Below are 25,644 nucleotides of genomic sequence, written 5' to 3'. Positions count from 1 at the left end.
GCTTTTAGCGTATAAAAACATGCTGTGCAAAATTGCATCTTAGAGAAAAAAGACACAATAATTCTCAAATTGTACTTGACATTTGTAAATTTGCTTTGCGAGCACTTCACACTTCATTGAAAAGTCATACACAATTATCAAGTCATTAGCGTAGACATTTTAAGTAGAAAATTTCAAAACACAAGTTAGAGAATTACAAACAAAGAAGCAGCTAGCATTGGGTGTTCTCTTGTTCTTGGACTGTTGACTGTTTATTCAGATATTGGCAGAAGTGTCCCTGTGAACAAGTGTATGAGTTAAGGATTACATTTGGCTGCTACTAATAATAACTTGAAACTGAATAAATTCTGTTCTTTTATGCCGTATAAAAGAACTCTGCAGATCCTTGGTTCAGGTATGGCAGCTCCACAATGCTAACAGGGATCCAGACCCTTCTAGCTTTCTCTTCTGCCATCTAAGGGTGATTCATACTTACATTACTGCTCTCTCAACAGTAGATTGAATGTTTATAAAATGATAACGTGGAGAGCAAGAATACCTCATGGCTATTTGAAGGTTAATTCTAATCATGGCATGAAAAAATGAGTTAGACTGGGACACTTTGTGATGAATGTTCAGCTTAAAAGTGGATAATGTGGCTATGTAAAAGAGAAGAAATGGTAATGAGGTCAGCTACACAAAGATTTAAAATTCTGCCAGTTTATACCTTGTAATTAAGGTAGGTAGAAAAAAATGAACAAAGGGTGAGTATGAGGGTCCAAACATATAGATCAAACTATTCATTGAAACAAACATAATACCAGCTTTGAACAGCAGTAATGATAACAAAGTAGAAAACTGATTTCTAAGTGATGTTCTCTGAACTGTTTGATAATGATAGGATAAGGGCATGTTAGGAAATTAGAGGCTCTGAGAAATCCCACAATGCTGAAGTGGTGAAACATTAAAATTTTGCTTTACCCAATGTTTCCCAAACTTATTTACCGTGTGTAGTCTTGTTTTGCCTTAAACAAAACAGCTTTATACATCCTGAGAAAGCTTTGGGGAATACTGTATCAGTACTTAGTGCTTATCTCATTAGAAAACTGTGTGTGTGCCTTTAGGATACAAACATTGATTTGTGGCATTCCCTCAGTTTAATTAGGACTCTTCAGTGTGCTGTAATACATATAAGGTTTTAGCTGATGGAAAACATGACTTTTATTCTGCAGGTTCAGACAGCCTAATAAAGATAGCTATGTAGATAATAAAAATAAACTTAGATCGAGGGGCTTGTTTCTAGAACTGAGTTGTAGCCATTCATATTGTCTCTTAATCTGGAGAGAACACTTGTTATCATCTAGGAAAACATTTGAATAGACTGAGAAGCTTAGCTGGTTGATGGCCTGAACTCATGTCCTTAAGACTTTAATACTGTGTATGTATAACACATTTACCTAGTTAATTAACTTACGATTATGATCACTTACATCTTTGAAGGTAATCTCAATGCTCTGCAAAAAGAAGTTATTTCTGATTCTCTTACGATTTTTTTTGATGTTGTTGCATGCCAGCAAAATGTTCCTAACGTATAGATGCAAAATTGCTTCCTATGTTGGGAAAATGATATAGTCACTCTAAAACATAATAGACTCCGTGGTTGATTAAAGCATGAGTCACCAAGTTTCTCTACAGATTTCTCCAGTGAATTTACTTAGAGATAACTGTTCTATAAACAGGGATACTTGTTCTTTAAAGAAACAAGACTGAGCTTGAGAAAAACTTCAAACAAATTCTTTTCCTATGTGTAGTGTTTCAGCAATAGCTGGTAATGTACTAAGATTATATTCTGGAATTGATCTTGAATCAGTTGACTGGTATGCATCTCTTTGGTTCCTCTAACGTAAAAATACAGTTTGAATACAGTTAGCAATTTTAATGGCCAAGAAAATTTAACAGGGACAAAGACAATTTCATTAGCCAGACTTGTGAAAACTTTCTCTTTTTTTTGAACAAGAACATGAAACGAAATTCAACAAAATATTTATTTGAATTCCCCAGGAATTTGAATTTTTTGAAGTGTGTATACTGATTGAATTTTGTGAGCAAGAGTTAAACTCATGTCTTCTCTTGCTATTTCAACACTTGCTAAAGAATTTTCTAAAGTATCAAAGTGCTTTTTTGGTAAGAACGCCTTAAAGCTGTTGGAGTGATCATGCAGGGTATTATTATTTGACATGATATTCATAGAAAGTATCAGCAGTTTAAAAAAAAAAAAGAAAAAAGAAGAATCATTTTGAATAAGTTTATGTGTTTCAGGTATGTCCAGAAAGTTTTCTACTTTAAATGAATCCTTATTAGTGGTATCTTGTGATTAACCCCCCTCCTTTTTTTCTAAGTACTTAATCGTGGGCAAAAAAGTATCAATTCTTTATAGGTTCATTATAGGTTGCACTTTGTGAAGACAGGATGAGAGTAATGGTGGTTTGGCCATTATTAAAGAAGCTGAAAATATTGTATACAGATATTTGAATTACTTCTCAGACCAGTAACATTTTTGGTTCACAGACTCTTTCATTCCTTAATGAATTTGAAGAAGATAATCGGATATTCTGCACTACTTCTTATTTTGAAGGACAAAACCTCGTACAACTCTTACTCTTTTGATAACCTCCTAGACATGGTTAGTTGATATCTTTTATATTTATCATAAAAGTGTGTGATTCTTTTGTTCTTAATTTGGAAAGGGGGATGAGAAGCCTAGTGAAAAGAGACATTAAAAAATTGTGATTTCCTTGTACTTAGAATTTTTATCATTTTATATGAAATATCTGTGTGTGCTTCTTTCCTATCAGTGTGTCTGTATTTAGTTTATGGTGTATATTTTGTTCTGACTAAATCTAAGCATGAAAAATAAAATGATGAACTTACTTTGTTATGTGAAACATAACAGGCTTCCAAAACACTCTTAAGTGTGTTGATGATAATGTATTGTAAGATGATATGGTAAGATAACTGGGCATTATAATTAGTTATTTTTGCTTGGCTTAAATTAGAAGCCCCTTGGTGTTTGCACTGCTGCTGTAAATACTTATCTGTTCTTGCTGAACTTCAGTTTGAATGATCCTAAATTGTCTTCTGGTTTTAGGATCAGGCCATGGAGTGCTGTGGGCAGTGCTCAGGTGTGTGTAACAGAAGAGGAGTGGTTGAGGAATTAGGAGACTAGCTTTTAGCCTCAACCTCTGAACCTGATCGCATGGGCCTTGAAAAAGTTGCTTAACATCTATGAGCCCTGTAAGATGAGACGATACCAGACATAGCTTATACTGTTGTTAGGATCAGATGAGCCAATAAAACAGAACATACTCTGAAAGGAACAATATGCTATTCCACAGCAAAGAACAGTTGAAAAAAATGGTTAATTGAGACTTCCACTTGGCGACTCAGATATTTTAAAATTGTAATTTTTTTTTTTTTTTATCATTAGAGTCTATTATGAATGATAGGCTTTGAAATTTTGCATGTAATTGGAACTTACACATCTGGAATCAGAGATAATTTCAGTATTTTCATATACTGATGCTTGTAATCAAATTATGGTTACATATTTTCATATTAAGGTAAAAAATCCAACAAATGGGCAAACATTGCATAAGGATATGAATGAAACCTGTGATACAAAGGTAAAGTAGTAAAACTTTTTGCAGTTATCTTTAGGACTCTGATATATTTGGTTCCTAATTGGAGCCTGGTCCCTGTGACATATGCCGTCCTGAGATCTAAATGCACACACACATGTATGCACACACACAAGAATTACTTATCTTGAACTTTGATGGGCTTTGTGTAGCTGGAAAGAGGATTTTTTCCCCATTTTACCCTTTTTAGGATTCTTGTAAGTACTATTATATAGCTAATTTTGAAACTTGAGTTTTAAAATTAAAATTAAAAAATTTTTTGCTTATTTTTATAGGATTTGAAACAAAGCTCACAAAGTTCTCTACCACAAAAAACTGTAATAACGCTGAGTGCAGATCCAAGGTAAATACATAATTTCTCACAAACTTTTGCTGCGGTTCTGACTTGACATTCTTGCTTTTCAACATTTTTTGCTCCAGCCAGTATATATTTTGAGGAAGTATTTTATTTAATCAATTTATTAATTGTACAAAGTTGTCTGAAAAAATGAATTTTCTCCCAGGGCTGTCATGTTTGGTGTTAATAGCTAACACAGCGCTTGGTACATTGATTGCTGAATGAACTATTATAACAGTATTTTTTACAGATACTTGGTATGGAATGGTAAATACAATTTATGGTTATGTTCTTTCTGAACTCATTGTTTTACTTACCTTATTTTCATTAATCCCTGATCCTATTTTTAAAATGAAGGAAGAAACTTAATTATTAAGGATTTTACTGCAAACTGTTTACTAGTTATTTGTCATTGTGCTGGTCAGACTGTCTCATTTTAGCATTGTGGGTTTATGTTAAGGTAATTGGGAAGGGTGCTCAGGTGACCTAAAAATGGAGTGACTAATTGGTGGCTACCTCTCATTTAGAAAGAAATGTTTTGTGTTTTATTGGTAATTATTTAACCAAGTCATCTGTTTTTAATAACCAAATATCAATAGATCAGTACCCACAATACCCAGATACACAGTGTATTCTTATGTTATATAACTTTTTACTATCCGAGAAACTTAGTATTTAAAAATTGTAGGGTAAAAGAATAATTGTAAAGGATAATTCATAATTTTCACTAGGTATTCTTTATTGAGATTATTTAAAAATAAATGGAATAATAGTATTATAGAAAATACACAATTGCTGTAATAAAGTTGACATTTTGGTTAAGCATAGAATAAAGCCTTAGTTGGCTAAATTTCTTCAAGAAGTAGAGACTTAAAACATATACAGTTCATACCTTAGAACAAGAAGATAAGTATTTTTTAGTTACAGTAAAGTATCATTGAAGTAATGGCAAAGAAATCCTATATTTCTTTTTTTTGGCCAGAAAAAGAAGGGATTAACTGGAACAGATAGTTTATATCTTAACTTGAAAGTCCCTTCAGATTTTGTGTCTCCCTCTCTCTCTGTCTCTCCCCTGCTCCCACTCTGTTTCTCTCTCAAAATAAACATTAAAAAAAAAAAATTAAAAAAAAAAAGCAGGGGGACTTCTGGGTGGCTCAGTGGTTAAGCATCTGACTTTGGCTCAGGTCATGATCACCTGGTTCATGAATTCAAGTCCCACGTCAGGCTGTGTGCTGACAGCTCAGAGCCTGGAGCCTCCTTCATATTCTATGTCTCCCTGTCTCTCTCTGCCCCTCCCTCCTCTGCTGTCTCTCTCTCTCTAAGAAAAATAAATAAACATTAAAAAAAAATTGGGGGGGGGCACCTGGGTGGCTCAGTTGGTTGGGCATCCGACTTTGGCTCAGGTCATGATCTCATAGTTTTGTGAGTTCGAGCCCCGTATCAGGCTCTGTGCTGACAGCTCAGAGCCTGAAGCCTGCTTTGGATTCTGTGTCTCCTCTTCTCTCTGCCTCTTCCCTGCTTATGCTCTGTCTCTCTCTGTCTCTCAATAATAAATAAACGTTAAAAAAAATTTTTTAAGAAAAAAATTTTTTTTTTTTAAAGAAAGTCTTGTTGCAGTCTTAAAAGCTTTCAGATTGTCAGGTCATGAAAGAGTAATGATACTGCAACTACTAAATGTTTTCTTTGTCTTAAAATAAGTAAATATTTGGGGTTACATGGCTATTTCTTAAATATTGTGCCCCTAATAAATTGTGGTATCCATAAATCTCTTTCGCTTTAGGCCTAATTCTCTTAACTTTTCCTTCTTTTTGTATTTTGGTAGGGAAAGATCTTTGTTTCTGCTACCATAAAAATATGTTATGCTTGCTGTAAGCAATTCATGCCCCTTCTCCCCGCCATTTGTCTTCTTTTGGGTGCATGGAAAGGTGTGTGGGATGGAGCCACAGTGAGTGAGAAACCCTGTGACTTCTCTTTTTCCTCTACTGTCCTTGCTTTAACTAGCAGTGATATTTAGTCCTACTTATGCTGGAGGAAGAAAGGAGATACAGGTGTATTAACTAAGGAATATGTTTTTTGACTTTGATATTGAGGAGATCTAATAGAATTTTTGAGACTATTAGTAAATAATATTTCCTTTAAAACAGTTTGTATTTAAACAGTGTTCTTCATCTTAATGTTACTTCTTCACAGTTCTTTTCTATCAAATGTCAGTGCTACTACTATTTCTGTGGTTAGGTGAATTGGGGCACTTAACAATTGTCGAATTCTTACTTTTATCTCTTTTGTACTTGAGGACCTCATGAATAGAACTACTTACTCTTCTGGTTTTAAAATCTCTATTTTACTTGTTAGCCACAAATACTGAGTCACTCTCAGTAATATCACTGAAGAATGAGGAATGATGCTAACCTTTAAAATGGAAGAGTTTGATAGCTTTATTTAGCAGGTACTGAAAGTGAAATAAATGTTTGCACTTCTCAGTCTTTGAGTTAGAAGTTTCAGAAGTATGGTCACACATTTTTCTCATATTCTTCATGAATCTTACATAATTATCTAAGGCTTAGCATTATTTTGATTATAAGCATAGCTCTTATTTAAGTAACAAATTACTAATCTAACTAAAACATGCATTCTCAGTGAGGGAGATGTCCTTAGGAGGGTAAAAATCGGTTCTTAGAGTTTGAAAAAAAAAAGTACTATTTTTTTAAATATATAAAAATAGCATAAAAATGGTATGTGCATAACAGACATACATTTAAGTGTTATATTAAAATTGTATGAGGGGGATAAGTAGCAAAAAGTGTCTCAAAAGAGTCTTCAAGGAATTATGATGTAAAAAGGATGAGAAACCCATAGTTTATAAACCCATAGTTTCGGTAACACATGTAAATGAATTTGATCATGTTGTTGGCAACATTAGTTATAGCTATGTAACTTAACGTACTTTAGTTTGTGAGTGTTTAAATCTGCTCACAGTGATGGAAATGGAATAATGGAATAATCTGCTCACAGTGATGTAATATATGTCCATGTACCTGCTTGAGTCCACAAGGTTACGTAAGCTATTGTAGTGTATGCATTTTGTAGTCTGTGTGGAAAGCAGGTACAACAAGAGTTAAAAGTTAGGGCACCCTGAACAAGTCATAAATTTTCTAGCCTTAAATAATCCTTAAACGCACAGAGATGTTTCTTTTTCTCTCTGCACACATATAATTGCCTAAGGAAACCGTTGTAAAAAGCTTTAATACAAAGATTTAGAGGATTAGGAGTCCAGAGGACATACAGGATGGAAGGTAAACTTTTGAGACATGCAGGGATTTCAGTCTTGTTTTGGCATTTGGTCCTTCAGGCAGGATGGAAACAAATGTTGCCACAGCTCAGGCCAGCAAGTTGTGTGTTCTGACAGTGTATAAAGGAATTTTTTTTTTAAGTGGATAATTTGAAATGCCACCAAGTATACAGCTAAAATTACATTGAGACGACTTCTGTAAATCTGCAAATTTAATTTTTCAAGTAGAAAATTTTTTTTAGTTTGAGAGTAATTTATTCAAATCAATTATAATTTACCATTAAGTGCTATTAATTTTAAGCCAGGCACTTATTGGCAAGGGATCTTATGTCTCTTTTGGCCCGAAAAAAAAAAGGGCTTAATTTTAAAAGAAACCATCAAGCATGTGGAGATACAAAACAAGTCAGTGCTTTGGACTTGGGTGACTTCAGACTACCAGATATAAAAAACACTTAATCCCACAAAAGGCACTTGATACCCCCATTGCCATTTGCTTGTTGAATGGTTCTCCCTGGATGGCTGCCCAGCACTTCTAATTTAATTTCCTCTGGTTTTCTCCATGCATACTTCCTTTTGGATCGCAATCTTTATTAATAGTATCCTTCTCTTTTTGGTTGTCTAGGTTCTAAAACCCCAGAACCCACTTTGACTTCTACCTTTTCTTGCTCTTTAAGTGTCAGGGACTGGAGAGTCTTTTGGATTTTCCCCTCTACTCATCTCTGACATCCATCATCTCCTGCCTTCCTGTTACTTTTCGGTTTCAAGCCACTTTTTTTTTTTTTTTTTTTTTTACGTTTTACTTGAACCACTGCAATGCCTTCCTGCTCTTTTGTTATCAGTTTCTCTCTGCCTCTAATTTATTGCATGTAGTTGTCACAGGAATCAACCCACAGCAGAACCCTGAGAAAGTCACCTGAGTGAAAGTGGCAAGCCTTCTAGGACTTAGCCTCAGAAGTCCTAGGAGGTCCTTCCCACTACATTCTTAGTCAAGCAAGTCATTAAGGTCAGTCGAGATTCAAGGGGAGGAAATTCTTCTCCATTACATGATGTGAGGAGCATATATAGGAAGCAGAGGGAATGATGGCAGTCATCTTGAAGTCTGTCTACTACAGTTTACCCACTGGCCACTCCAGTGCACATACCTACCATATGTACAGTATTCCCCCTCCCCTCTAGATGCCCAAAGTGTCATCCCATTATGACAGGGGCCCTAAGTGTTCGTCTAAATCAGGTCCAAAATGACTTACTCATATAGCTGTGAATGGATTTTGTCTTATTTCTGTCAGTATAATTATTTGAGGTTAAGTCTGCTAGATTGTAAACTCCTTGATGGTAGGAACTATTTCTTTTATTTATTTCCCCCAACATACCTTTGGAAGTTTACTCAACATAGCAAGAATTGAATAAAGACTTGTTGAAATACAATTAATTATTGATTGAAGAGAATATTGAACTTTAGACACCAGATGTGCATACGACATGGCTCACATTGTATGTGAAAATGTGGTATCGTGGCATATATTTTCCCTAAATAGTTCTTTCATCTAATGTTTGGAGTCTGGATGCCAGAGAGCTTCCAAATACACTACTACTACAAGCAAAAATAAACAACAGTTAGGAAGAGCTTTGAATTTGCTCAACATTTGGACAACTGCTCACTTGAGATTTTAGAGTTTCATACCATGAGACCTGAAAAATTTTAGGTTGCATCTCAGCATCATTATATTCTTACAACTAGTTAACTCCATTGAGATTGCATTCTTTGAGGCTCTTTGCACTGAGTGGGTTCAAAAGATACTGAATGAGTTGACTTGATCAGATCAGTTTTTACACATAAGACTTTCTGTTGTTGTTGACAAAGAGGATTTGCCTGACCCCACATTTTGTGTTTTTGATGTTATCACAAATAGTTCTTCTCACAATAATTACCTATAGTGTAATGAGGTTCAAGACTTTAAATCATTTTCTCATCGGTTACCATGTCATCAATGTATTTTTATACCAAGTCACACTCAGAAAGTATCTAAGAAAAGTATCTGATATCCCTAACAGTTGTTTCAACTTAAGTTTTAAGTGAAGAAAAGGAGAGATAGAATTCTAACTGCTCAGATTCCGTCAGTGTTATATATTGTAATACAGACCTGGTAGAAGCATTTGTACAGAACTGAACTGAGATTCCATGACTTGAACCAGAGTGGTTTTAATATGAACACCTGGAGTCTGTTGAGAGAGCCATGAACGTCAAGATGGAGCTTGACTTGTGCCTCATGGTTTTTCTTGGGGGAGATTAACAGTGATACCTAGTGTAAGAACTGTGCTTGTTGCTCGTGGATTGTAATAGTGTGAGCTCAAATCTTGTCATGTACTAGAAAACTAGTACAGAAATACTTTCACCTTAGTTAGCAACAAAATGTACAAAGTCCGGAAGATTGAGGATTTCCATTCTTGAAAGTTGCGGGCTGCATTTTAATATTATCCTAAGGGAATTCAAGGTAATAATAGAATACATGATTTGACTAGGATTTGACACTCTGGACCTTTTGCAGGTTCTATTAGTATGAGAGTAGCTGAAATGTCCTTTTCTTTTAAAGCTACTTTAGAATTTTCTTTTAATGGGGGAATTGTTAACTGACAGCAGTGGAGAATCTCAAAAATAAAAAAACTGAGCTGTTCTAATCTAGTGTAGGTCTTTGTGGCTATTAATAGTCTAGTCTGTTTAAGAATTAATACTCACTAATGGATTTGAAGGATGAGTTCCTAAATTCTCTTCTGAGATGCTTTTCTGTTTAAGTATTAATTGCTTGTGAAAGGTGTTTATGTATTTTAATCTGTTGCATCTGAGTTATATTTTATTAATTTTGACTTCTTCAAGATACAGATTGACTGGTTCTCCGATTATCCAGAAATACATTTCAGGCTGTGTGTAATCTGGGATATTTTTAGAAAGGATGTTATACTGAAAAGACTTCAGTAGACTATAGTATATTACTTGAAGTAACTGAAAGTTTCTTAGGGAGTTGGAGATAGCTTCAACAGATATATTAGTTAATTTTATGTTAGAACTTATTTTAGAGCAATCATGTCTGGATACCAACATCAAGTACTGTTTTTTGGTGTTTGCGATTCCAAATCAATCATCTGTCAGCTTGTATTTTGCCTGGTATTTCCCCCCCACCGCACCCAGGGAAATATAAAGGTCTTTGGGGAGGGACAAGGAGAAAAGACTCTACCTTTTCCCATGATTGTCTTACTACTCTTAACATTTCTGTTTTTTTATGATACCAGACATGATGAGTTATTAATTCCTGAAATACTATTTCAACCTTACATTGACTTAGATGAATAACACCTATTATATTAAAAAAACAAGAAAGTTGACACTTTCATTTTATGTGATGGCTGATTAGGGACCCTGAGACTGACTCTCTCAGTTTCCTGTTGAAACTCATGAAAACAAAGATGATAATGAACAATCAGAGGAACACCAAACCTTGGCTTGACGGTCAACCTATTGCCACAATTTAAGATATCCACAAACTATAAAGTTGATCGACTGGACTGAAAAATGCAATTATTCACTGACCAGTGGTAAACAGTTAGAAATAAAAGCAACATTGCAGGTCTCTAGAAGCAGATATGGGGATTGATTCCTTTTCCTTTTTATAATGTGTACTCCCACAGCTTTCAAATTCCGGTATTTTACCAACCAGACAAGAGGACTAATATTTTAATACAGGGACAGTGCTGTTTTTTGAGGCTGTTAAGGAGATAGGTAGCTATTATTTTCATTCTCTCTGCCTAAGATTTCTGTTAACCAGTCTCCATATAATTAGCCAACTAGATCAGTTGATTCTTTCCATTCCTTTTTGGTGCCCATCGTACCTTGACTTTGTCATCAATAAGCTGCTAGCTAGGGAAACAAGTACGATTCTCTCCCTCTGTAGTTCAGTTGAGTTGTATGATTATCACGAATCGATTATTTATTCCCAGATCAGTTGATCTTGTTACTTTTCTTGCATGATTTGATTACTTTTTATTAAACTGATGAATTATACAAAAAGTTTGCTTTTATACATGAATTTGGAGATTTTCAACAAAGGTAAGTCACTGATTGGTGAGATGCCTATAAAATATTTGGGAAGAAAATCATAAAGATGGAGAAGCAGTCTGTACTCCTGTTGCCTAATATTTTTTTTAAAATGTTGAAGTTCTTGGTCTACTTTACAAAAACCTAAGCTGGAAACCATACATGATCAATCACATGATGATTATGCAGTAGGTACGACCCAGGAATTAGTGGTCCCATAGTCAAAGTAGCTTTGCTCTTGTATCAGTAGATTAGGAAATTATATATATGTAAAACATACATGAATATGAGTTATTGAGTCATATATGTATAACTTTAAAATGTCCTACTTTACCTTTGACTTTCAAGTCAACTTTATCTCTTTCAATTAACAGATCTATTGCCAGCCTTAATCACAATAAGGGGGCTTCCATTGTGTCTGTATTTTACAACCAATTTGGAGACTTCTATCTGACAGAAATAAAATAGGCAGAAACAAATGGGGAACTGATGGTAGAGTACTGACCTAGGAAAGTACCCATTCAAGGAAATTGCTACTGACAGTGGCACGGGCCAGAAAGATACTGTGATATTCTTTGCTGAAGAAAGAACCTCTCCATTTGTTCACCAGAGCTGGCATAAAAGAATGAATACTACAGCCATAGCCACCTTGATTGATTGGCCTTTTGGACCTTTGCATTCAGGCTACCTCTATGCATCTGGACTTCTATTCCTTATTTTATAATTTATGTTATTATTTGTATATTATATTATTTATATATGTATTATATATATGGTAAAACTTATTCAGTGTTCTCCATCACTGCATTTTCTTTACCTCCTTCAAGCGTTATTAACAAACTGGTTATTTTATTTCTTTCTTGCTGTCCATCTCTCTTGCTAAAATATTAGCTCTATGGTGGCAGGGAACTTACTTGCTTTTGAATCCCCTGGCAAATACTTGGCACATTATAGGTGCTCAACAAATACTTGTTAAAAAAAAACTAACTCTGGAATAAGAGAGGGAGTTCAGCCAATCCCAGAATAAAGACCAAGGGTACCTTTAGCATACACAGAGTCTGGGTAGATGTCTACTTCTGAGAGGGTAGGTAAGTAAATGGAAAGTTACCATAGGAAACCTGTGCAAAGGCCCTACAGAATGACAAAAAGTAGGGGTACAAGAAGACTCGGGACAACGATTTGCCTTTTAAAATGATTTGTAACAGAGACTAGGAAAACATTTCACAAAGACCTCTTTGGTGTTCTCAAAAAGTTTGAGTCATGATCTCTAAGAAGCCTGAAACAGAACGCAGAGAGCTGAAATAAAAAGATGGCGAGCCGGCATGGGGGAGTCACAAAAGGAAGGGTTATTGGTGGGGGTGCGATGAGAGAGCATCTTCATTATTCGTACTGAAGAGTGAGGCTGACATTGTGCAAGCGTGTCCAGTGATATGACAGAAAAAACCCATGAGACGCTTTGCCAGAATGCAGCGCCAAGGAAGACAAGTGGAAACAACAGGACAGAAGATGATAGGCATGGAAGGCAAGATTTTAACAAAAGACTTAGAGATTTTCTTCGGGAAAAAAATGGAGCAGAAGCAACGATCAAAGATACAATTGATGAAAAGTTTTCTGAGCCGAGAAGGTCTTGCTTTATAGATGAAAAGGGTGAAGTTCTGGGTAATACAAATGAAAAGAGAGTCACCCCTGGTGTGTCTTGCTAACTTAGTTCAATTAAAAGGAAAAGGACATATTGTAAAAGTACCCAAGCAAAAAGACAGATCATGTATAATATGGAACAAAAGCTAGACTGACTTAGGTTTCTTCTCGGTAACGACAAGTCTGTGGAGGTTTGAAATCCTTTTATACTCACAGTTCTCTTTCATATGTGAAGGCAACAAAAAAAGACATTTTCAAATATGAAAACACCTATAAAAATGTACCACAGGTACTCTTTAAAAATTTTCTGGATAAAGTCAACTCAGCTGACTAATGTGTGAATCAAAAGTAAGAAGGCACTGGAAGTCAGGAGACGTCATGAATCCAAATCATTGTTGTAAATTTGGTTACCGAAACTGAAGGTAAATGTGTACCGTAGAAAAATCTACAGGAATACAGATGTGTAGCTTGAGATTATGTTAACATCTGAAAGAGGTGGAGAGTCAAGAGCATATAAGACATCTTAAATAAATAATTGTTTTGCCTCAGGAAGATTTAAAAGATAAAAGCTTCTGGTAAGAGTGATATTTCCTACTCCATTGCCTTCATTTATTGTCAGCGTACCGTTGACTCACCACATGTATATCTCTATTGAGAAAAGTCTCTGGAGTTCTGCCCACGGGCCAGATGGATAGCTCCATTGAGATGGCTCACTTGTACCTCCATCTCCGTGTTCTCTAAAACAGAACTCCTAGTCTCTACTCATACCCACTCTGTGGTCGCAAGCACTTCAATAAAATGTCAGCTTTGTCCTCCACTTACTTGGGCCTCAATTTAATTTTTTTTTAATGTTTTTATTTATTTTTGAAGGAGAGAGAGAGAGACGGAGCATGAGTGGGGAGGGGCAGAGAGAGGGAGACACAGAATTTGAAGCAGGCTCCAGGCTCTAAGCTGTCATCACAGAGCCCGATGTGGGGCTCAAACTCACGAACTGTGAGATCATGACCTAAGCGGAAGTCATACGTTCAACCAAATGAGCCACCCAGGCGCCTCAACTTGGGCCTCAATTTTAGAGTGAGCGTGTATTCAGTTTTTCATTAGTGGTCCCCTTTGATTCTCAAAGGTATATTCATTTGGATAATAAATTTCAGGATTGCCCTGGTCATCTTTGTCTCTTTTCATTCTACTTTCTAAATGTATTGCAGTTTTGTCCACTTCTCCTTATCTTTATTTTAGGTTGTTACTGTCTGTCCCCTGGATGATGGTGACACCCCAGTGGCAGGTGTCCCTCCCTCCTACATTTGTTGGAGGAATTAAATAAGTTTACCTATATGAACTTAATAGTATAGAATGTAGTACTTCGTAGGCCTATAACAGATACTAGCAATGATGTTCTAACTTCTCTGTTCAAAACTCTTCTTCTTTTCTCCATTGCCTTAAGGATAAACTCACAGACTCTTTAACTTGAATCATGTGTCTGCGTTTTGGTGTCTTGCGTCATCTTTCACATCACCTCGGCCTGCACTATGAGCTTCGACCCTTCAACTATCAATTCTCTTGACATACTGTGTTCTCTTACTTCTAGACTGTTGCTGCCTAGAAGCAAAACAAAACAAAAACCCTTCCCACCACATCCCCAGTCATATACACACACGCACGTGCACACACACACACACACACACTCTTCCTGATTATCTTTTTAGAACTCAATTTAGATGTTACATTCCTGGAACCTTTTTCTGATACCCTTGAGTTAGACTAGGTGGCACTCTTACGTGCTCCCATGTGACTATGTGTTTAACCACTGTTGTCCAACTTAGCACCTATGTAATATTCTGCTGAAGGAACTTGCTATAAATCCCATGAAGGCATAGGTTGGATTTTGCTCACCATCCTAACATGACACCTGGCAATCTTTCTGGAAGGTAACCTAGTAATATGTGCCAGGTGCATTCAAATTAGGCATTGCACTGGAAGAAATGTATCCTGCAGAAATAATCCTATATAGAGGTGAAGAGAACTGTGGGCAAAATATGTCTCTCAGCTTTATCATCCAAACAAGTACTTTAAATGTTTAAAATACTTAAATGTTCATCAATAATAACCAGAAGGGATTGGTCAAATACTCTTATGTTCATAAAATTCTATATAAAGTTTAAAATAATGCCTACATTAGCATATCTTTCTGTATTAAAGAGAGCATAGGTTTGGTAAATTCTGAGGTTTGAGCTTAAGTTTTTATGAAATCTGCCTTTCAACTTCCATGGAGAAAATGAAGAAGACTTGCTTGAATTGAAGACGTTACAAATGGTTGAGTGAAATGAGGAAGAAGTGCTTCATATGGTGGAGGTGTTTGCTGAATTGGTAACTAAAAATTCAGGTAGAGAAGGTAGCAATTATGAGAAGTTATGTGTAGTATTTGATAGGCAGTTAAGGACAGATTTAAAACTAAGCAACCCTCTAAGGAAAAGTATGTCTATAGTGATCAATCTTTATGGGAAATTTTTTGCGCTAGGAGAATCATCTTGCATTCAGTGCTATCTTCTTTTAAGATTAATATGAGTTCTTGGTACTTCAATATCGTTTCTTGTGGGTATAGTGTTTCTCTTCAGATTGTATTCAACTGCAGATAACAAAAACCTTACTACATTGGCTTCACAAGAAAGCAGTTTATTTTTCTTAGGTATGAGTTTCAAAGTAGGTAGTTCAGGACTTGTGATGTGTTCCCTGAGGTCATTAAAGGACTGGGCCCCTTTTACCTTTCAGCCCTGCCTCAGCCTGTGGCAGTTGTTCTCATGGTCTCAAGGTTGTGCCTGCTTCTCCAGACGTTGCATTGTGTTCCAGCTAGGAGCAGGGAGGAGGAGCAGAGGATGAAACTTATGCCACTTGAGTCTGCTGACTTTTATTAAATTGAAGATACAATAATTTTCTGGGAAGCTCCACTTTGTGAATTCTAGTTGCATTTCATTGGCCAGAACTGTGTTATGTGGCCACCTCAAGTATGGGGAATCAAGGGCTTTTTTTTTTTTTTTTTTTTTTTTTTTTTGTAAGTTAAAGTTATTGTCATCCTCAGTAAAAGAAAATATGAAAACAGCTTGTGGGCAGGCAGCTAGCATGATCTACTCATTAGGTTCGTTTTCTAGACCCCAGGCTAGCTACTGTGTTTTCTGATCATTGACTACTCTTCCCTGTCCTCGTCAACTCAGACTAGAGTTGTGTTGTGTACACTGTAGAAACAGATCTGCACTGAATAAATCAGTCCTGGGTGCTAGAAGCTTCTTAAAAACTTGTTCTCAAGACTCTTCTACCAGTTAGGTAGAAAAATCATATCCCACACAATTATTAAGAAACAGGTTTTCCATTTATTCCAAAACCAAAACTTAATTAGATACTGCAAAATAAAGAATTGGAAGAGAGAGAAAGTAAGAGCACATATGTTCTATTGGGATTAGGGGTGTTCACGTATGAAGAAAACACAGTATTCTTAAATGTTCACTGTTTCTTAGTGATCTATTTAGGACCATGTTAAAATATACTTATTCCCTAGTTCAGATAGTCATTCGATGACAGATTTATTTTGTGTTCTTGCCTTGTATAACACTGTACTGAGATGTGTTCATGTTTTCCTTCTTTCATTTCCTGTTGGTTTTTGTTTGGTTTTGGTTTGGGGTGGGTTTTTTTGTTTTGTTTTCTTTTGGCTCAGTACCTGCACAGATAGGATGTCTGCTGTAAGTAGTCTATGACTTGGACTGCTGCATAGCCTACCTCTAAATAAAATCCTCAGTCCTTTACCTGAAATCTTTGTAAATTCAGAATTTTTAAAATTTTAGGAACTTAATATGAATATATGGCATATTGCATAAATAATATTTTGGTCTGGGACAGGGCTTATCAAATAACTTAAAATTTCCGAATATTAAGATCAAGTAGAACAAATAATTATATGTGGCTTCATGTCAGTTCAGGTTTTGCCACCAAATGAATTTTGAAAAACTTGATTTTCAGAGTTTTTTAGATTTTGAAGATAGAGATTATAGATTTACACAGCAATGGTTTGGAAGAATTATGAAGTAATTAGTTAAAATAATTAGCAAATTGCCTAATAAAGACACAGTACAGCAGAAAGTACCAGAACTCTCTGACATCAGATTGTTATTAGCATCGTGCTTGAGTGCCTCAACTTTTCTTCTTTGTTCTGCTTCCCATCCCTTCCAAAAATTGAAAAATGTCTGTTTCTTAAGAAATTTTTTCAAGTCAAGTAGTGCTGACTCTTCGCCCATGGTATCACATTCTGTAAGCACAGAGGTATGTAAGTGTTGACTTTTCTTCTTTGTAAGAGTCCTTGCCTTGACTCTATTTGTCTGCTAGTGCTCTAGCTTCTTGTCTATGCTTTAGGCTTCCTCATTATCAGAATTAAAAAAGAAACTCTTAATGCTTTCTTGCACCTCCTGAAATAATACCTTTTACACATCTTGCATTAGGCAGTTTAAAGTTTGTAATAGGCAACTTTAAATACTGTAACTGTCAATTAATTATATACATTTTTGTTGCCATTTAGAAGTTTGAAGAAAATGTTTATCAGTAGCCTGCTATCATTCTCACATAGTGATTTCTAAATGATTTACAATGTGGATGGAATTTGTCTTCTTACTGCTTTCAGGGCATGGTATCTTAAATCATTCTTTTCATCAATTTTATGTGAACTTGAAAAGAATCTTCCTTCCCGGGCTGTTATAATTAGTCTACTGTGATTTTATTCCTAGGTACAAAATTATTTTAGATTTTATTAGCTTTAGATTTTATCTGTGGAAGTGGTTGAACAGACTGCATTTGAAATGATAGTTTTAAGTTTTATTTCTTGAAAAGCAATGGCAAAGTAGTTATGTGTTGAGTGAACACCTGCTAAATTGCCTGGTTAGTCTGTGTTTTAATTGCCTTTTTATTGTTTATTCTTTAAATCAAACTTTCTTAACTAGCTGTGTGGTTCTAGTTTATTGTCAGATTATTATACAGTGAATTAAGTTTATACAAGGTGTTTTAGTTGCATGGTTTGTCTAATGAAATTAAAGCGATTTTGTTTGTTGCTTCCAACATCTTGCAATTACCCCATCAGAGATCATAATCACGAAAGCGCAGACGATGGAGAGGAAAAATATGTGTTCTATACATGTTGGATTATGGTGAGATTTGCCTTACAGTGTAAAGGCAGAGTTACCCTGGGGATTACCACCTACAATCTAGGAAGGATTATAAAAATTTCCAGTTAAGGTATTTGGAAATACATTACTTTGTGGAACCGAAGAAAAATTTTGGAAAGGAGATGAGACAGTGCCAAAGAAGAGCTGGCATTAGTTTTGGTGTATCTGCTGGATAATGCAAATCTTGAGGGATTCTGTTCTGTTACTGCTGTAGTGCCAAAGTTTTTCCCCCTGTTGGAGTTATAGAATGCACTATGGAAGTGATAAAGTAAATTAAATATCTGGAATGTGAGTGATTTTTAAAAGTGATGTGTATTCGGGTGGGGGGAGGTGATAATTCTACTAGAGAGAGTCCGTAGTTTGTTTTTCTGATTTCTTGCACATTTAGTCTTCTGTTCTCTCTCTTCTTTTCTCTCCATGTCCATCCTGTCTCCTGAAATTACTAAGATACAGCTAATTAACTCAAAGCAGTTCACAGGAAAGACTGAAGTAATATGGCATATTTCAAAGTCTTCTGTTCTTCTGAACAAGATTTTTTTTCCTTCTAAATGCAGATTAATAAAGCGTGCACTACAAGAGGAACAAGGAAAAGGATTTTAGTGAAAGTATCCTGATCCTGAAAAAGTCAGGAAGGGCTTCAAGCCCATCTTGGACTTCAGAACACTTCACAACTTTGTGGTAAAAGAAAAATTTTAAATAGAGCCTTTGGACTTATTTATTTCATCCTTATTTGGAGAGCAGCATTATTTTATTTTATTTTAGGCAAGAAAATGTATGTGTAATTAGGCTACCTTTCAAAGTAAAACATACCTGGGTTTTAGGGTTTTTTGTAGGTGCTTAATATATACTCAAAGTATCATAGGTAGTTGGATGGCTTGTGTGTTTTTCTTCATGTGTTCTTTATCCCTTGTGACATTGTGTTTGCCTTCACTGTGAGTGATGTTTTTTCCAGTGTTTGTGTATCTTCAATTGGTTCATTGGATTGTAGAGTAGAATGTCTTTCCCAGGACCAATATTGTGTCTAAAAGTGTTTTGAAAGTAAAAGTGGCTTGTGTTTTGTTCTTTTCATATTTTTACCTCTTATATGGTGGCTCACTAGCACAAATAATAAGTTGTTGTTGTTGTTGTTTTCTTTTCACCTACAAACCTCACACAAGATAGATTTCAGTTGTCGACAAAGACATACGCAGTGAATATAAACGTATTTGCCTTGTCTGTCTTTAGTAACAAAGCAACTTTATTTTACTGCATTAACTTTTAAGGTCTTTTTATTTGTGAAAATCAGCCTGTTTATGTACTATGTGTTCCTCCAAAGTTACAGCGTTACAGTTATTGGAGAAATGAAATTTTCTCCCAGTAGATGAAAATTACATTTTGATTGAACATCATTCCTTATGCAGTCACCCATAAATATAATGTCTTATGCTGTCTTTTCAGAAAATGGCTACAGATGTGATTTCTGAAATGACAAGAAAATAGAACATCTTAATGTTTTAGGTAAAACAGATGGTATTTTTGTTTTAGGCGAAACTCCTCTCAGAGTGAAAGCAACTTAATTGGTGACAAGACTCTTAGGGTCAGCCAAATTATGTACAGTTTTTGTATCTGTTTCTTATCATTGCTTTAGTATCAAAGGTTTTAGAATAGTTGGAAAGGAGTACTTATCCTTCTTACTGCTATTTTCCATTATGCACTGGAAATAGTTGTAAGATTTTTCAGGACTATTTAAAAGTTACAAAATTGCATGTTGATTCTACTTTGGTTATATTTTGGCTTTGAGAAGTGCTTTTCCCGTTCCTGAAATAAGCAGTTGTACTTTTGAAAGTTAACACTTCAATTTATAATGTTGAATTGCAACTGTAAGTAGTATCTGCAGGGATAATATCTGATAACATTTATGGTACTCTTTTGTTTCCATACCACTGAGCTTTGAGCAGATTTCATGGTCAGGTGCCTAGCACACACAGTATTATGAATGGTCTGGACCAAGAGTCAAGGGCTTATTCTAGTCCCACCGCTGTCACTAACTAGCATCTTTTTCTTTGAAAATTTAATTCCAGTCTCTACATGTGTTGGGAGAGAGGGGGGCTCAAGTAGGTGATTCCTAGGGTCACATCCAGCTAACATTGACTTTCTTGTCTGGTTTTTTTTTTTTTTTTTAGTGTTTTTTTAATGTTTATTTATTTTTGAGAAAGAGACAGAGCATGAGAGGCAGAGGGGCAGAGAGAGAAGGAGTCACAGAATCTGAAGCAGGCTCCAGGCTCTGAGCTGGCAGCACAGAGCCCAACACGGGGCTTGAACTCACTGACTGTGAGATAATGACCTAAGCTGAAGTTGGACGCTTAACCAGCTGAGCCACCCAGGCACCCCTCTTGTCTGTTTTTTTTAAAACATAAATCGTATATGAAGCATTCATTTGGGCAAAGGAAGTTTTTGGGTAGAAAACTCAATTCTGGAAATTAAGCACGTTTGTCCAATTAACGGGGACATAGGAAACTATTTTCCAGAATATCTCCACTATTGCATGTTGGTGACTTATTATGGCAGTTCCCTTCCTACCACCTCTTAGAAAAATTAAGTACGGACTGAGGGAACAGCACGTGTTGGCCCTGTAGCAGCTCAGGAAGGTTAGCCTTATTTTCACCTCAAAGAAACCCCTTTGAACCACAGTCCTGCCATTGGAGGTGGTTAGAGGGTTCTTAGGTGTAGGCTTTTCACTGGGATGGATACAGAGCTCTGATGAAGCAGCATTCCGAGAGTTTTGGGGACATGGGGACTCTGATAGGACTCCGAGTGCTACAGATGACACAGCTGTATTTCTAGCACGTACACTTTGAGCGTCTTTCCCCCCCTAGAGAGAAACAGGACTGCCTTCTGCAGTCAGCGGGAGTTGGATTGCTTGAGTTTCAATCCTGGCTCTGTCACTTAAATGGCTATGTGCCCACGAGCAGGAGGATACCAAACCACTCCTACACATCTGTAAAATAGTCCTGATTCTAGGACTTCATAAGTTAGTTGTGAAACTGAAAGGAGTTAATTCAAGTAAAGTACATACTGAGTGTGAGGCAGTGTTCTAAACGCAAATTAAGTGCAGCTGTTGGTGTTATCACTATTATTGTTATCATTACCATTATATCTGAGAAACCCTCCACCACCTGCCAAGTCAAATTGACTTTGGGTTAAAAATAGCAAAAATATTTCTTTAAGGTACAGTGCTGTTTCTGATTTACTGCTTTGTCGATTAGTATTACAAACAAGCATAATTCTCAAAGTAATTATTTCCTACAGTATAGCTTTCTAGAATATTTGCTTAACAATATCACAGAATTTTCATTGAAACTAAGAACTTTTATTGGTAATATTTTGTGGAATTCTTGGATTTGAGATAGAAGGGTTTTTCAGAAATTAAATACTTAGTAGACAATAGCAATTTTAGGTACTGCTGTCGTCATATTGTTTCTTGAAAGACTGCTTTACATTTGGATTCACTCACATATTCAGTGCACTTGTAGACTTTCCTTTTGAATCCTGTCCTTGGGCAGATGACTGTTTATAGGATGATAGATTCAGAATATTTTTTGTCCATAAATTTTAAGAAAGTTATTTCTCCTAAATATAGGAAAAAATGGTGAAATAATCATGGGTTAGGAAGATCAGGTAACATTTATACACTATTATATTCAAGTATAATCCTTATTACTGAGAAAAAGAGTGTTCTGTTCCTTAGTGTTCAATTTTTTTGCCTCTTAGATGAGACTTTGTTTGTTACTTAATCACCTGGAAGCTTTCAGAAAACATCAATTTTTTTAATTTTTCTTCTTACAAATATAAATTCCATTATCTGGTAATTGAAGAGAAGAAACACTTATTATATAGTTTCTAGAGAAATTTTTATGGGGAAAACAGTTAAGTATTTGCCTGAGAAGGCCTCATTTATAAGATTAGAAAGATGTTTAAACTGGGAGGCCTTGGAACTTACATGAAAAATCTTGTGCATGTGTGCATTTCTCCAGTGAGTGGGGTCTGTTTAAGGTTTTCAAAGATTAGAAAATAAATATAATTTTTAAAAAGCTGGGAATAACCACCTTAGTCTCTGCAAGGGACTGTCAGTCATTTGCTTCTCACAAAAGTACAGGTTTGGGGTTTTCCTTACTTGCTTTCTCAGTAGTGTTTGCTGTGGCCACCTGTGCTAGGACGGTGGGATTGGGCCACATCAGGCCTGGTGGTCAGTGGATGAGGATGTGGGAGGACATCTTCCATGGGAGAGAGGGTCAGACCACTGGATATACTTCATTGCAGTCTTTTCCTTGGGCCCAGTTCCAAAGACCCCAAGTTCTTCTCATTGCTCTTTGCCCACCCCTACCCTGCCCTACTTTCCAGACCTCAAGATTTTCTTTAATTGGCTTGGTGGTACAAAGTCTCATTCTTTGTGAAACCAGAGTTTAGCCTTCATTTTCAAGAGGAATAGTGTAACCTGGTGTTAGTTTCCTATTGTGCTGTAACACATTACCACAAACTCAGTCTCTTAAAAAAGCACTCATTTACTGTCTTACACACAGTGCTGGAGATCCGAAGTCCAGAGTCCGTTTCATGGGCCTCACGAAGTGTTGGCAGGGCTGGTTCCTGCCACAGGCTCCAAGGGGAGGATCTCTTTCTTTGCCTTGTTCATCTTCTGCAGGCCGCCTGCATTCCTTGGCCGGTGACCCCTTTCACACATATTCCAGCCTCTTCCCGCTTCTGTTGTCATGTGGCCTTCTTCTCAGTTGGACCTTCCTCTGTCTCTCTAATAAGGACCCTTGTGATTATATTGGGCTCAGTTGGATAATTCAGGAAATCTCACCATCCCAAGGTGTTTAATTGAATTGCACCTGCAAAGTGTCTTTTGCCATATACGTTATTCATAGGTTCTGGGGATTCGGATGTGGACATCTTGGGGGAGGGGAGTATAAGTGTTCTGCCTGTCATACTTTTGAAACCTAAATTTTGTATTTCCAGGGAATAAGTGGATTCTGAGTTTGGGATAATTAATTTCAGAGCATCAAAATAAATCTATGTAGATGTATCTCAGGCACCTCAAATTCAAGAAGTCTGAACCTGGATTTACCAGGTTCAATTGAAACCTGGTAAATCTTGAAAAGCTCCTCCCACTACCCAGGTGGTAGTTCAGTTCTTCATTAATGGCACCACCATATCTATCCCACCCTAACTGAAAACCAGGAATTGTGGTAGATGGTTTTTCTGGTTTTACTCAGCCTTCTGCAAGGAATCCAAAGAATTTTACTGACACATTATCCTCCCTGCTTCTCAGATTTGTTCTTTTTGCATTTCTACTACTTTTGTAACTTAGGTCTTCACCTTTTCTACCTGGGCTGTTATGGCCACTTGCTTGGTCTTCCTGCTTTTAATCTTGACTCCTTAAATTATTCCTCTACCTAGCAACTAGAAATATCTATTCAAAATGAATCTGACCATGTTAAACCTTTTAGTCACTCCCTATAACTAATTGGGTCTGTGCACCTTATAATGATTTAAATATACCCACTCCTCACTGTGACTTAGTGATTTAGTTCCCCTTCTAGCTCATATATTGATATTTTAGAAGTTCACCTTACTGTGTAGATTTTAGTGGTGTTGGATGGCTTGTATGTCCTGAAAATAACATCCTTTTTCTTGTATCTGTGCTTTTATTCTTAGAATTTTTCTACCTAGATTGTATTTCCCTACTTTTCCTTTACCTGGCTATCCCTCCCCTGCCCCAAGTTTAAAAAGGTTCTTGTTTATGTTGTTGTTGTATTTTTCTAATTACTTTAAAAATACATACTTGATGTAGAAAATGGTTTTACGTCCAAAGTATTAAGAAGTAGTTGCAGAATATTCACTAATAATACCAGAATCTAGAGGAAGTACCTTGTTAATAATGTAAGTTTTCTTTTGTTGAATATACTCTGTTGTTAAATATATCTGTGGAATTTGTAATTTCAAATACTTCTCCTTTCAGAATTTCATTCAGTTTAGTCTTGATGTATTCAGTTTCTGTGGTGAAATTGTTTATCTTTTCGTCTCTTTATTCATATTTTCATCTTTACTTGGACATATTAATAATTATTTTAGAGTCTTTTCAGTTAACTCCCTTATCTGGATCATGTGTGGTTCTAATTCTTTTGTCTTTTTCTCCTTGGTGTTTAATCATGTGGCTCTGTCTTTTGGATGTCTTGAAATTTTATATCAAGTAGTAGACACATAGGCTCCAGAAAATATCTTCTTCTAGGAAGCATTCAGTCGTCCTCCAATCCAGCACTATGCTAAACTGAGGCTAATTTGTATCTCGTTTGTCTAGCTCTCCAAGTTTTCAACTGATAGTCTAGTATATTCTATAGGCACTACTCCCTGGTGGGTTCTAAAATGTCATGAGATGTCTCTGCTCTACTTTTCATAAGTTTTTGTTTAGGCTGTAAGCCTCCCTTTCTGTGCAGCACCCCAGCATTTGGCACATGAACCGATGAGAAAGCCAAATGTACACTTGAAGCCTCCTAAGCTCCAGCTAAGTGCTTTTTGGCCTCTCTGTTCCCACCGTGATCCTCCTCTAGGCTTTTCATGGAACTCAGCCTTTCCCAGTGCTGAGAATTGGCATGTCCCAGGGTAAAAATGGCTAGAGAAGGAAGCTCACTTCTCTGAAGTTCTTTTCTCTCCTCAGCAGTTCCTGTTGCTTTCAGGCAGATGATTACCATATTTATCTGGGTTTTCTAGTTGGCCATAGAATTGAGAGCTCTTGTCTGTCAGCTACTCCATCTCTCCTAGAAGCTGAAGCAACATTTATATTCCAACTTAAATTTGATAGTTGGGAAATGTTCACTTTTTCTACTTGGCTGTTTATGTTGCTATTGATTTTGTAAGAGCACTTTACAAATTTCCCAAATTTGATTTTCTGTTTTTTATTATTCTTTAATCTTATTTTTAAGATAAAAAATGCTTAAGCTTTTGTTATCAACTCTGCTAGCCTTTCACTTAGCTATTTTTTTTTTTTTTTACTGTTATGGTTACAGAGACCTCTATGCCACAAATGATACATTTGTTTTTTTTTTTTTCTACTAATCTTGTCATTGTTTACATTTCTCAATTTTTTAAATCTAGAATCAGTCCTGGCATATTGCTTTAGTGTGTCCGTTTAACCATTTTGTCTTGCCTGTCTATTATTATAGGTAAATTACAGAATTTTCTTGCCCTCTTTTTCCCAACAGGAGGATTTCAGTGGGATTTTGGTTAGCAACACGTAAGATTCATGAATTAATTTTGGGGAAGTTGGTTGGTTTTTGTTTTTTGTGTTTTGTTTTGTTTTGTTTTTTTAATTTTTCCCTCCTAAAATAAATGTCTCTCCATGTGTTCATTTTTATGTCTCAGTAAAGTTTTATAATTTTCTG

The 25,644-nt window shown here is 36.0% G+C and overlaps 1 protein-coding gene across 2 annotated transcripts in view; it reads left to right on the top strand.

The window, feature by feature from the left end:
- MAN2A1 (mannosidase alpha class 2A member 1) overlaps positions 1 to 25,644 on the top strand; it is a 167,627-nt gene that overhangs the window by 84,251 nt on the left and 57,732 nt on the right. For both annotated transcript variants that reach the window (XM_058725288.1, XM_058725294.1), the window contains exons 11-12: positions 2,548 to 2,662; positions 3,953 to 4,020. In XM_058725288.1, the coding sequence (XP_058581271.1) occupies positions 2,548 to 2,662; positions 3,953 to 4,020 (183 nt within the window). The remainder of the gene's footprint in view (positions 1 to 2,547; positions 2,663 to 3,952; positions 4,021 to 25,644) is intronic.

Source organism: Neofelis nebulosa, chromosome 1, assembly GCF_028018385.1.
Source record: "Neofelis nebulosa isolate mNeoNeb1 chromosome 1, mNeoNeb1.pri, whole genome shotgun sequence".
Taxonomy (NCBI): domain Eukaryota; kingdom Metazoa; phylum Chordata; class Mammalia; order Carnivora; family Felidae; genus Neofelis; species Neofelis nebulosa.
Note: the sequence above shows the minus strand (reverse complement) of the source record. Positions and strands in the feature narration are given on the sequence as shown.